At 45.5% G+C, this 12,853-nt stretch overlaps 1 protein-coding gene across 1 annotated transcript; it reads left to right on the top strand.

The window, feature by feature from the left end:
• The first annotated feature begins 4,090 nt into the window (after positions 1-4,090).
• LOC125735987 (nectin-1-like) lies at positions 4,091-12,755 on the top strand. The gene is made up of 10 exons (XM_049006267.1): positions 4,091-4,545; positions 4,890-5,231; positions 7,256-7,410; positions 7,633-7,732; positions 8,166-8,471; positions 8,615-8,720; positions 10,852-11,000; positions 11,106-11,205; positions 11,292-11,319; positions 11,429-12,755. Exons 1-10 carry the CDS (start codon positions 4,476-4,478, stop codon positions 11,918-11,920), a joined length of 1,848 nt encoding a protein of 615 aa, XP_048862224.1. The 5' UTR covers positions 4,091-4,475; the 3' UTR covers positions 11,921-12,755.
• The last annotated feature ends 98 nt before the right edge of the window (positions 12,756-12,853 follow it).

The following is a 12,853-nucleotide window of genomic DNA, read 5'->3' as shown; positions in this document are numbered from 1 at the left end:
CTTATCAAGTGGGTATTGGCAGGTCAAGCTTGATCCACATGACAAGGAGAAAACTGCATTCAACACAGGAAGTGGCCTATATCAATTTAAAGTTATGCCCATGGGTCTTACTAATGCCCCACCTACTTTCCAAAGACTGATGGAGTTAGTGCTTCAGGGTCTGCATTGGAAAGAATGTTTAATTTACCTGGACGATGTCCTTGTGTTCAGTCGTTCCTTTGTGGACCATCTACACAGCCTTGGAGAGGTGTTCAGCCGGTTCCGTGCTGCTGGTCTCAAGTTGAAAGCCAGGAAGTGCCAAATAGCACGATCACAAGTCACCTTCCTGGGACACGTGGTCTCCAGCTGTGGACTCCAGCCGGATGCAAGGAACCTTGAAAAGGTTTGTGGATGGCCTACACCCAGAACAACTACAGAGGTGAGAGCATTTATTGGATTGTGTTCCTATTACCGTAGATTTGTCAGGAACTTCTCTTCCATTGCTGCCCCACTACATGCTCTCACCCAAAAAGGGGCAATATTCAACTGGACTGTCGAATGTGACGATGCTTTTCAGTCGCTGAAACATGCTCTCACTCAACCGCCTATTGTAGCACACCCCATATTCACTCAGCCCTTCTTGCTATACACTGATGCTTCACAGGACAATATTGGCTCAGTGCTGGCTCAAAGACAAGACAATAAGGAACGTGTTATAGCCTATGCAAGTCACACGCTCAGCTCTTCTGAAAGAAGATGGTCTACTTTTGACCGTGAACTTTGGGCAGTTGTTTGGTCTGTGAGGCATTTTAAACACTTTTTGTCCGGTAGCTCTTTCACAGTGGTCACGGATCATAAACCCCTCCTGAGTCTGAAGAAAGCTTCAGTGGATAATGATCCGACTGGCAGACGCAGTCGATGGATACTCGAGCTGGACGTATATGACTACAACATTGTACACCGGGAAGGTAAACAACACGCCAATGCAGATGCCATGTCCCGGCGTCCCAACACTGAAACTCAAAGCAAAGCTGTTCAGTGTGTCATCTCCACTATCACCTCCGCAGACAGGATTATTCCCCCTGTTCAGAGTGACAGGAATGACAACACTGCCTCAGTTTTCTCTGAAGTGCGTCACACCTTTTCAGTGGACTTCGCAGAGTTGCGGGACCAGCAAAGGGAGGATAGATGTCTCATGGAAGTTATTGCATGGTTAGAGGGAAGTGAGTCCAAACCACCGATAGGCCATTTGAGACACTCCTCTCCCACCTTGCGGAAACTTTGGCATGAGTTCCCTAGATTGGTACTTCAACATGGGATCCTGTGCAGGAAGTTCAAAACAGGCCCATACGCACCTGCTTCTTTCCAAGTTGTTCTGCCTGCTACTCTCATCCCCACAGCTCTCGCAACGTTGCATGGTAACCCATTTAGTGGTCACCAGGGTGCAGAGCGTACACTGTTGAGGGCCAGACGCCTCTGCTACTGGCCATATATGTCCCGTGACATCCAAAAGTTTTGCACAGAATGCTTGCCATGCCAAAAACGAGGATCTCCTGTTCCACGTGAAAGAGCCCCACTACAGCCCATTCAAGTGGAGCGACCCTTCCAGAAGGTTGCTGCAGACATCACTGAGCTGCCTGTCACCACACAAGGTAACAGGTATGTGCTGGCAGTAATGGACTATTTCACACGATATGTTAACCTCTTTCCATTAAAGGATCAGCGTGCAACTACCGTGGCAAAGTGCATTTTTGAGGACTACATAAGACAACATGGCTTGCCGCAGTCTATCCACACAGACCAAGGACGGCAGTTTGAATCAGACCTCATTAAGCATCTCTGTTCCTTACTGGGTATTACCAAAACACGCACATCTCCATATCATGCGCAGTCCGATGGTATGGTAGAGAGACTGAACCGGACACTGAAAGATCAGCTTGCAAAGTATATATCGCATTCTGGTGGTGAATGGGATCAGTATTTGCCACAAGCTGAACTCGCTTACAACTCAAGTGTTCATACAAGCACCGGATTTTCCCCCTTCTTCCTAGTTCATGGCAGAGAACCAAATTTGCCTCTCGATATTGTGTTGAACTGTAGTCCAGCTGTGACTTCCCCCACACCTGGTTCACCAGCAGAATATGCCAAGCTGATTGCTGTGCGGTTGTCATGTGCTTTCAAGGAGGCAGCCCTGAACAGTGATGCGAACAAACAGCACCAAAAGACTCAGTATGACAGGAAAGTGGTGTTTCATCCTCATCAGCCGGGTGACCTGGTTCTCTTGGATGACCCAGCGCAGAAGATGAACAAGCTTGCTCCCAGGTGGAAGGGGCCATTTGTGGTCCAGCGTCGGTTGAGCAGAAACAGACACCCTGGTGTCACCTATGAGATCACCAACCCGGGGAACGCTTGCTCCCGGACATGGATTGTTCATCATAATCGGCTAAAAGCCTACAAAGGGACTTTGCCAACCCCTCCTACCGGTACTCTGGCACCCTCTGTGCCAACTGATGGGGATGGGGCAGTGATCTCAGCTCCTCCTCTTACTGCTTTGTCAGGTGCCCTGCCTTTTTGCCCCCCTGTTTCCCCACAGGTTTCTGCTTCGGCCAGAAGGCAGCCAGTGTCCAATCTGCCCAGGGCTGCTCCTCTGAACCATGTCCCCTCCTGTTCGCAACCCCCCAGTCCTTGCCCCTCTGTCCCGGCATCATTGGTTGCCCCAATGGATGGTAGTACGCCCAGTTCATCACCTCAGGTGCCCCTGCGCGTCACGTCCCGCTGTGGACGCTGGATTCGACGACCAGCTAAATACAAGGCCTTTGTTACTTAGAAGGTTTTGGTGGGACACGTATGGTCCCTACATGTTTTTTTTGTGTTGTGGTTACATATTGTACCGTCTGCACATGCCGGAAATATTTGCGTGTGTTTCAGGCCGTGGATTATTATTTTTTTTTTCCCTCCAGTGCAGATGCTCTGTTTTCGTTATCAATGTTTTCTGTAGTGTTGTGTTAGACAACCAAGACCTACTTTAATGAAGTCCACGGAATGTATGTATGTTGAGTTGTTAGGTACGGGATAGTTAGTTGTTGATGGCTGTATATAGGGTTTATCTTTCATTGTTCTGTTTGTACGTGTTGTGTTGAAATGAGGACATTTCTACCCCAGCAGGGAAATACTGTAATCGTAGTTATTGTGCACATGATATTTTGGATTATTTCAATTAAGTGTGTCACTGATTTATGTTATATATGATTATACTACGGGACCGTTGAATGCTTGAATCTGATTGGCTGACGAACGTTCTGAGGTGTGCAATTATTTTCAGATAAACGCACGGCGAACGTAGTTCCAGGTAGCTCTCTTGACCGCATTACAGTTCCATATCACTTCGCATAGTTAACTGTAATAACGGAAATTAGCATACAGTACCTATACAGCACACAGGACTAACAAAAACAACAACATGACAGACGATTTTCCGAAAGTAAATTTTAATATTTACGGTGAATATGAAACTTTCAACAACTGGGCTGCAGCAGTATTAGTTAGCCTAGTGTACCAACTTAAAGGCTACACATGACATTTCTCACTAGCGAGGTAATAACAGCGCTGCATCTTAAAACAGACTTACAGTTTAGAGACGGTGCTTCAGAACACTGTTGAGGGACAAACAGAGGTAGCCTAATTCATACAAGCTCTCTCTCTCCCTGTTTCTCTTTCTCTGTGTCTCTGTCTCTCTCGCTCTCTTTCTAATAACTTCATTGTTAACTGCATTAGTCTGCTATTAATGGCTCAAGCCTCCATTGCCAGCTTTAAAATGACGTTTTGGAGTCATTGGATGAGATGCGGAAGAAATAATCCTACTCACAATAGCGATTTAAGTAGAAAAACCGGACGAATCCCTTGAAATATATCATCTGATCGATGTCTTGAGGTGTGGCAACCGTAGTATAAGCGGAATAATTGACTCCGGACCGTTGAATTATTAGAAAATAATGCACACCCGAGGTGTAACGGCCACTCCGCTTCGCGTCGTGGCCGCATTACCACCTCGGGTGTGCATTATTTTCTAATAATTCAACGGCCCGTCGTCAATTATTCCTTACTTATTATGCTTTACAGTAATTTTATTTAATGTTAATATTTATTTACAATGTTGTGTTGAATGATTAGATTTAATTATTATCTTATTTATTCTCAGTTACAGTACTGTATTATTTCATGTATTACATTATCGTTCAGTATGTTCCCTTAGTTAATTGTAATATTAGTTCCTACTTGCCCTGGTACACGGGGGACAGTTTAGAGTGTAGCGCGGAGTGGAGACGGAGAGTGGAGCGCGGCTGGAAGGTTGTCAGTACTGTATTGCCGAGTGGTGTTTATTAAAGAGAATTGTAATCAGGAACTGTAGCCCGCTCATTACCCACAGCCCACAGAAGAGACTGGCACACGCTACCCAGTGTCAAGAAATAAGGGTTACAAGTTATTTACACATTATAATGAAAATATTTGATAATTGCCGTGTTTTTTGGCTTTCTAGCTATTTTCTATATCACTCCACAACGGAAGGTAATGTTTTAATTCCCCTTAATGAACTCCGTGTCGTGTTGGAGATGTATGGGGCGAACTCTATACTCTTTTCTTCGAAATGTAACTAAAGATTTTAATCTCTTAGTTTTTCTTTTTCTGTATAAGTATGTTGCAAATTCATTTCTAAAAAAATGCAACCCTGGTGGTTAGTGTAAATCATGCGGTTCCAGAATATTAAAGGTTTCACGTGTTCAGAGTTCAGAAAAGCGCATCTATTTCTCTGTTCTGGTTTCACCGACGCCCTGTAACCATATAGCTGGTAATGAACCGCGATGCTACGGACTGCAGTGTGCTTCTCACCCCCCTCTTTCTCCTCTCTGCAGCCATTCGGGTTGTAGATGGATCGGTATCCGTCACGGAAGGAGACAGCGCTAAATTATATTGCTTACTGACTGAGACTGATGAGGATCTGCAGCAGGTAACCTGGCAGAAAAGGACACGAGAAAATCCGGAAAATCACAACTTCTTGGTTATCTTACCTCCCGAGGATGTAAGACACGTAGATGGATTAGGGCATCGGGTCCGGTTTTTTGGAAACTTAGCCAAGAAAACTGGATCTATTCAGCTTTTGAACGTATCACTGCAAGATGAGGGGGTGTATACCTGTATCTTCACAGTGTTCCCAAGCGGACCGCACCAGACAGAAATTCAACTTCATGTTCGGGGTAAGTTTGTAAGAAAGACCAACGCTCCAACAACAAAGAAACGCGTAGTAAGGTCTGAAAAAAAACTAAATATAAGAAACTGTGTGGGTTTATGACGGTGCTAACAGAAAGATCTTAGTACACAGAGACAGGAAGTTGGCTTTGGTTGTTTATCTCTATCACACATTAATGCATCTGGTGAGTAAATAATTTAAGACCGAACGTCCAATTATGGCTGTTGGTAATGCCTGCAGTCTGTAACACTTCTCACTTCAAGTTACACGGCTGTCATGTGCTCTCCTATGATATGTTTTTTCTTCCCCGCTAATCAGGAGTCAGGAGCCGCCTGTGTAGATCTTCAGTCTTTGTAATAGCGAGGTTACAACCAAGGCTGGACACCCTGCAGGAGTGTGTCCAATACTGTTTTACACTAATCTTTATACATTTTCTTATCATATACAATATCTGTCACTTAAGCATCACCGTTTCTTCAACCATTCACCATCGTTGTTTTCTCCCTTGATCCACACCCCTAGATGATAAGTATGTCAGTCATCTCTTTTACTGGTTGGTCCCCCAGCTGAACATAATGGTGGCGTGACTCATACTCGGTATTTTTAAATACCCAGCCGTGAATTTTGGTGAACTCAGGCGAATCCCTTCCTTCAGTAGCAAACCATGGCAGCTTCAGCTTGCTGCACATTGTCTGGCTAGAGGGTTAATAATATATTTGTCCTTCAGTGATAAGCTGCAGCACTAATATCAAAGGCCAGCATAAGGTAACTAACAGATACAGAAACTTCTAAGCCAACAGAGCTGAAATGTGCAGTACAGTCTGGAGCAAATGGCCATGCTGAAACGTGTCGGAAAATACTTCTACTCCAAATTAACTGCTTTTAATAAAAGATCTTTTGCCTCATTAAATAGTACTTTTTGTCTTATTTTCAGAGGTGGAAAGTTCAGAATCAAGTGCGTGTGTGTGGCACACACAAGGAGTATGTTTCCAGCAGTTGGTGACTCTCCAGTACATTACAATACAGTAGAAGAAAACAGTATAGATTCAATACAATATAAAAGACATATTATTTACAGACAGACAATGCACATAAAAAGTGCAAAGAACATACAAGGTGCAAAGTGTATGGGATGTCTTAGATTCAGTTCAATGGTGTGTGGAGCAGGGTGTAGCAGTCAGGGAAACAGGTGTAGGTTGAGGTTGCAGGTCAGATGTTGTCATGCCCGGCTCGTCGGCTCCTCGTGTGTGCCACGCCCCCTGACTACCCACGTGTGCTTCCCTGATTGTCTCCAGCTTTGTCTGATTTCTTTGCTTAGTCTTGTCTTATTTAAGTCCTGGTCTTACCTGTTTCCCCCGTCCATCATTGTGGTTAGATGTGGTCATGGTGTGGATCTATGTTTCCTGCTCCCTGTTTCCGAAATAAACCCCTGGTTTGCCCCGACTTCGACCCGTTTGCCTGTTCCTTGCCTGTTTCCCGCACGATCGCCGCAACCGCTACCCGGTGATCGTGACAGATGTTTCTAAGGGTTTTGGCTTGAGGGAAGAGACTGGTCCTGGTCTCTGCCAGAAGGCAGGAGCTCAAAGAGAGTGACCAGGGTGTGATGGGTCAGTGATGATTTTCCCTGCCCTTTTCCTGGTTCTAGAAGTGTACAAGTCCTGGAGGGAGGGCAGGGGGCACAAATGATTCCTTCTGCACTCCAAACTGTCCGTTGCAGTCTCTTCCTGTCTTGTTTGGTGGCTGGTCCAAACCAGACTGTGATGGAGGAGCACAGGACAGACTCAGTGACTGCTGGGTAGAACTGGATCAGCAGTCCCTGTGGGAGATCATACTTCCTCAGTTATTGCAGGAAGTACATCCTCTGCTGAGCCTTCTCAAGGATGGAGGAGATGTTGCTCTCCCACTTCAGATCTTGGGAAAGGATAGTTCCCAGGAACTTAAACGTCTCCACAGGTGACACAAGGGTGTTGTGTATGGTGAGGGGAACCAGTGCTGAGGGGTGTTTCCTAAAGTCCACTGTCATCTCCACAGTCTTGAGCGTGTTCAGCTCCAGCTTGTTCCGGCTGCACAAAAGTACCAGCTGCTCAACCTCCCACCGATATGCAGACTCGTCGCCATCTTGGATAAGTCCGACAACTGTGGTGTCATCTGCAAACTTCAGGAGTTTCACAGCTGGGTCCATGGAGGTGCAGTCGTTTGTGTAGAGGGAGAAGAGCAGGGGGGATAGGACACAACCCTGAGGTTGTGTTGGTGTTGAACCCCAAACTCATAAAAAAAAAATAGTGTTGAACGCCGAACTGAATTCCACAAACAGGATCCTTGCATAAGTCCCTGGGCAGTCGAGGTGTTGCAGGATGTAATGCAGTCCCATGTTCACTGCATCATCCACTGACCTGTTTGCCCATTAGGCAAACTGCAGGGGGTGCAGCAGGTATCCTGTGACGTTCTACAGATTGGCCAACACCAGATGTTCAAGGGACTTTATGATCACAGATGTCAGGATGACAGGTCTGTACTCATTTAGTCCAGTGACGGAGGTTTCATGGGGACTAGGATTATGGTGGAGTGTTTGAAGCAAAAAAAACAAAGTCAATGCCAGAGAGCACTGTACTGAGAGCACTGTATTTGTACTCAAGTACAAATCCAGACCAAGGTTTCAACCAACCACTTGAGTACTTTGTGACTGTGACTCTTTCCACTGAACTGGTTGGTTGAAATAAAACATTGGTCTGTATTTGTACTTTCTGGACCTGAACTTTCCACCTCTGGTTATTTTTCATTTTAATAGTCCAGTATTTATCCTGCCCAGGTCAGCAGAAACACGACCATGATCTTACCTTTGCCAGTTCTCTTGGTACGCCTTTCTGTAGGAATACCTCAGGTTTAGCTCTTTGGAGAACATGCTGTTTTGGATGTTACATTAATTCAGTCTGTATGGCAGTTCGTCCTGTAGTGACAGTAATGCCAGCGGCGCCCCTTGTGGTCGGCAGTGGGAGCGGCATCTTGGTGACCTGCACTGCCGCCAATGGCCGACCGGCAGCAGAGGTGTCATGGCGCACAGACCAGCTGGATGGCCCGGTTGAGATTGTGAAGAACATAACACAGAACCCCAACGGCACCATGACCGTCAGGAGCAACCTCCGGCTGGCCCCCACCAGGTCCATGCATGGCAGAGAGGTGCAGTGTGTGGTGAAACATACAGCCCTGGAGCATGACAAGATCGTGCCGTACAGGATCTCGGTGCACTGTGAGTACTGCTGGGATGCCAAGTCCTGTGCTTACGGTAGAAAGTTCTTCAGACATAGAGGGAAATCATTTTTAAAATAAATGAACCCAGAGGGGGGTTCTTTGTTGCATCCCAAAATGTACTTGGACCAATATTTCCTCCAGATGCTCCGCAGTCTGTGAATATCACCCTAAAAACATCATCTGAAGATCCAACCTTCCAGTGTGATGTAGATGCCAATCCTGCACCTACAAGATACACCTGGAGCAGGTAGCAGCTTTGTAACAAGCTTGTGTTATGTTGTGTAACATTACATATTATATATTAGGGCACCTTATATGTCAGTCAAATGTTTCTACGTCTGATGTTCAGTTATTTCCGAGTGCAGTGTTTCTGTCAGGTTTGTGTAACAAGCTTGTGTGATATTAAGATTACTCATTATATTAATTTGTGACAGGCTCCTGTTTCATATATTTTGTTTGCCTTTTAACTGTTCGGTAAGTAGTGTCGAGACAGTTTGATAGATTTCACTACAGTATATTGAGGCACTTCTGAGAAATGATTTTTGACATGAAAACTGTCAGAAAATTGAAATCCAAGAAGCCTTTTATGGTGGTACTCATTTCAGAAAAATCAATAAATCGAGGGGAAAATGTAATTTATTATTAATTATTATTATTATTTTTCGTGGGATCCCCCTGAAGTTGTTCGGCCGGCCTATACACTGGTACTGTGAGAGCTATGTAGAGTGGAGGGAGAACCTCTGCGTTCTTCATAGTTGATTCTGGGCTTCACCAGGGGTGTGTTCTTGCTCCTACCCTGATCAATGCTTGTGTGGACTGGGTGTTGGGCAGGGTCGTGGGGTCCAACAGCTGTGGGGCATCTGTTGCTGAAGAAAGATTTACTGATCTGGACTTTGCCGACAATGCTGTGATCTTAGCGGAGTCAATGGAGGCTCTGATTGGGGCTCTCGAGAGACTGAGCGAGGAGTCTGAGTGTCTGGGATTCTGGGTGTCCTGGTTAAAGACCAAGGTCCAGGCATTTAATGACTTCTTGGGCACAGCCATCAGTAGTATGTCTGTCTGCGGAGAGAATGTCAGCCTCATCGAGAGATTCACTTTCCTCCACAGTGACATTCATGTCTCCGGTGACTCTTCCTATGAAGTCAGCAGACGGATTGGGAGAGCATGGGGGGGTTATAAGGTCACTGGAAAGGGGTGTGTGGTGCTCCTGATATCTTTGCAAGAGAACAAGGGTCCAAGTCTTTAGAGTCCTAGAGCTCCCTGTCCTACTGTATGGCTGTGAGACAAGGACACTGTCCAGTGAGCTGAGACGAAGGCTGGACTCCTCCGATACTGTGTCTCTTTGGAGAATCCTTATCGCTGGTTTGACTTTGTGTCGAACGAGCGGTTACTAGAGGAGTCCCGAATGAGGCACTACGGCCATGTGGCACGTTTCCCTGAGGGTGATCCAGCTCACAGGATCCTCATTGCTGAGGACCCAAGCAGCTGGACCAGGCAGAGGGGACGCCCAAGTAACACCTGGCTACAGCAGATGGATGGCCATTTCCGGAGGGTGGGACTGGACCGTGTATCTGCCTGGGGGATCGCTGACTGGGACCCTGAGGAGTTTCGTGGTGTGGTGGGTGCAGTGGCGCACTGTACCAGTGCATGCTCCCCAACCTGACCTGACCTGACCTGATTATTATTTTTATTACATTCCTTTACTTAGAACTGCACATGCACTTCTTGTATTGTACAATTCAGTATTTTATTTAACTCATTTTGTCAGTTTCCATTTGTGTCAAAGCAAAACACAACTAAAACAAAGACTAGATCAAGTTTTAAGAAAGTACCGAGTTCTGAACTCATTTAGGCTAGGATTTGTTGTTTAACTTTAAGGTATTTTCTTCCAACTAAACAACAATAGTATGATGTGGGTTGGCATATTTCCCAAAATACGATCCCAGTCGTTATTCTGAGGGTTCTGCTTTGCGTCTGAGAACCGAAGGGTGCGTCTTCTGAACGAGTTTGTTGTTGTGTTGCATGAAAATGGAAAACTCTTCTAAAACTGCTCACACATTTTCTCCCCACATCCCCAAACTTGTCAAAATACTGTCACACTTCAGAAGGCATTTCATAGCCAGTGTGCGTCAACACTCATGCGTATGGGCGTGTCTGTTAGTCAAAGCCAAGACTAGAGCTTTCAGATAATGGGTTGCTGCTCAGAACGTGTATGACTGGTACTTACAAAGACAAATTATTGATTTTACATGATCCGTTAATCATCGATAAGTGGTCACAGTCCTACACCCACGTAGAACATTGGTTGGGTTTAGTAGTCAGTGTCTGTTTGTGTGTTTCTGGGTAGTATAGTACTGATCCTGTTTTTCACCTCTTAGGGTGAACAGTGAAGTACTCAGTCCTTCAGTCAGACCAGAGGGAGGCAGACTGGTGATTTTGAAGATGGGCTCTGAACTGAATGGCCTGTATGTATGTGAGGCATCAAACCAGTATGGCCAAATCACTGGGACCCTCTTTGTGTATATAGGTATGGATCAGTGCAACGTGTGTTTAAACTAAAGTCTTTTCCAAACTATTGTGTTGATTTAAGTTTTTAATGGAAAAAAAATGGAAAAAAAAACACTTCTTTTAGCAGGTGTTTCCCGGAGCTTCTACGGAGGTCTTCTTGCTGGGATTTTGGTCTTAATTTTTCTCCTGAGCATCTGTACATGGAATACACTGTTTCAGCAGAGGTAACTTCACTTATTTAGCTGAGATGAGCACACATGAATTTGCACAATGGACATTTCTTTCCAAATTTGTCTCTGTGTTTCTGTAGGAATTCAAGAGGATCAAGTTCACAGCAGGTACAAGTGAGCTAATTTTAATGATCAGCTTTGATTTGCTGCTGCTGGGAGCCACATTCACAGAAAGTCATCCTGTAAGAAAGAAACAACTAATATGTCTTGTTGACAGCAAGAAACTGAACCACCGGATGTGGAAGAGCAAGAACTGGACATGCAAGAAATGGAGCAGCAGGAAGTGGGCTTGCAGGATGCAGAACAGCAGGAAGTGGAAGAGCAAGAACTGGACATGCAAGACATGGAGCAGCAGGAAGTGGGCTTGCAGGATGCAGAACAGCAGGAAGTGGAAGAGCAAGAACTGGACATGCAAGATATGGAGCAGCAGGAAGTGGGCTTGCAGGATGTAGAACAGCAGGAAGTGGAAGAGCAAGAACTGGACATGCAAGATATGGAGCAGCAGGAAGTGGGCTTGCAGGATGCAGAACAGCAGGAAGTGGAAGAGCAAGAACTGGACATGCAAGATATGGAGCAGCAGGAAGTGGGCTTGCAGGATGTAGAACAGCAGGAAGTGGGCGTGCAAGATGTAGAACAGTTGGAAGTGGAACAGCAGGAAGTAGACTTGCAGGATGTAGAAGAGCAGGAAGTGGGCTTGCAGGATGCCTAACAGCAGGAAGTGGAACAGTGGGGAATGGAACAAAAGGAAGTGGGCATGCAAGAAATCACATTTATTTGATGCATTACCTTGGCTGCGTGCTTCAGATTGTGGTCAAGTGGGAAGGAGAACCTGTGCTCTAAGCTGAGGTCCTAGGAACTGTTGAGTAGCTTCAACAATTCTCTGTGTACGTTGGTCCATTCATCTTTCCCCTGAATCCCAACAAAACTCCAAGGTGCTTGTTGGGAAACAACCTACAGCATGATGTGGTCACCAGTGAATGCTTACTAACTCTCCAATACCAGCGATGTCTGCTATATTTGCTGCTTAAACCAAAAAAATCCTTAAAGTGCCTTTTGCCAAAAGCAATCACTTGCCATTTACTGAAGAGTGGCTCTGTGATACAACACTGAAATGCCAAGCTGCCTTTCTGGTACATACTCCGGGGTATCTAACAGACGTTTCATCTCATTTGAAGAGCCATATCCACTGATCAGTATGGTTGTGCTCAGTGGAAGGCAGAGGATGAGAATGAAGAGACCTTAGAGGAAAGCAGTAAGCAAGTGGTACAATGCTGCTGTCTGACCTCAAGGCCACGTCCATTTTCTCTGAAGGGGACTTCCTCTCTTTTCCGTTCACTTACCGTCATGCTTTTGTTTCTAAAAATCCTGGAGACTTTAAAGTGTAAGGGAAAAGGATTGTAAAATTCTTTCAGGAAGAAAGATGTACATGTGGACTCCAAAAAATGTGGCCTCTGTGCCATGAGTTCTGAATTCACCAAACATAAGCTAGGATTTTTTGTGTAACTTTAAGGTTGACATTTCCCAAAATACAATTCCAGTTGCTATTCTGGAGGTTCTGCTTTGCGTGTGCGAAAGATACATCTTCTCAATGATCAAGTTTGCAGTGTTGCCTGAGAAGGGAAAACTCTTCTGAAACTGCTCA

This window comes from Brienomyrus brachyistius, chromosome 1 (genome assembly GCF_023856365.1).
Source record: "Brienomyrus brachyistius isolate T26 chromosome 1, BBRACH_0.4, whole genome shotgun sequence".
Classification (NCBI taxonomy): Eukaryota; Metazoa; Chordata; class Actinopteri; order Osteoglossiformes; family Mormyridae; genus Brienomyrus; species Brienomyrus brachyistius.
Note: the sequence above shows the minus strand (reverse complement) of the source record. Positions and strands in the feature narration are given on the sequence as shown.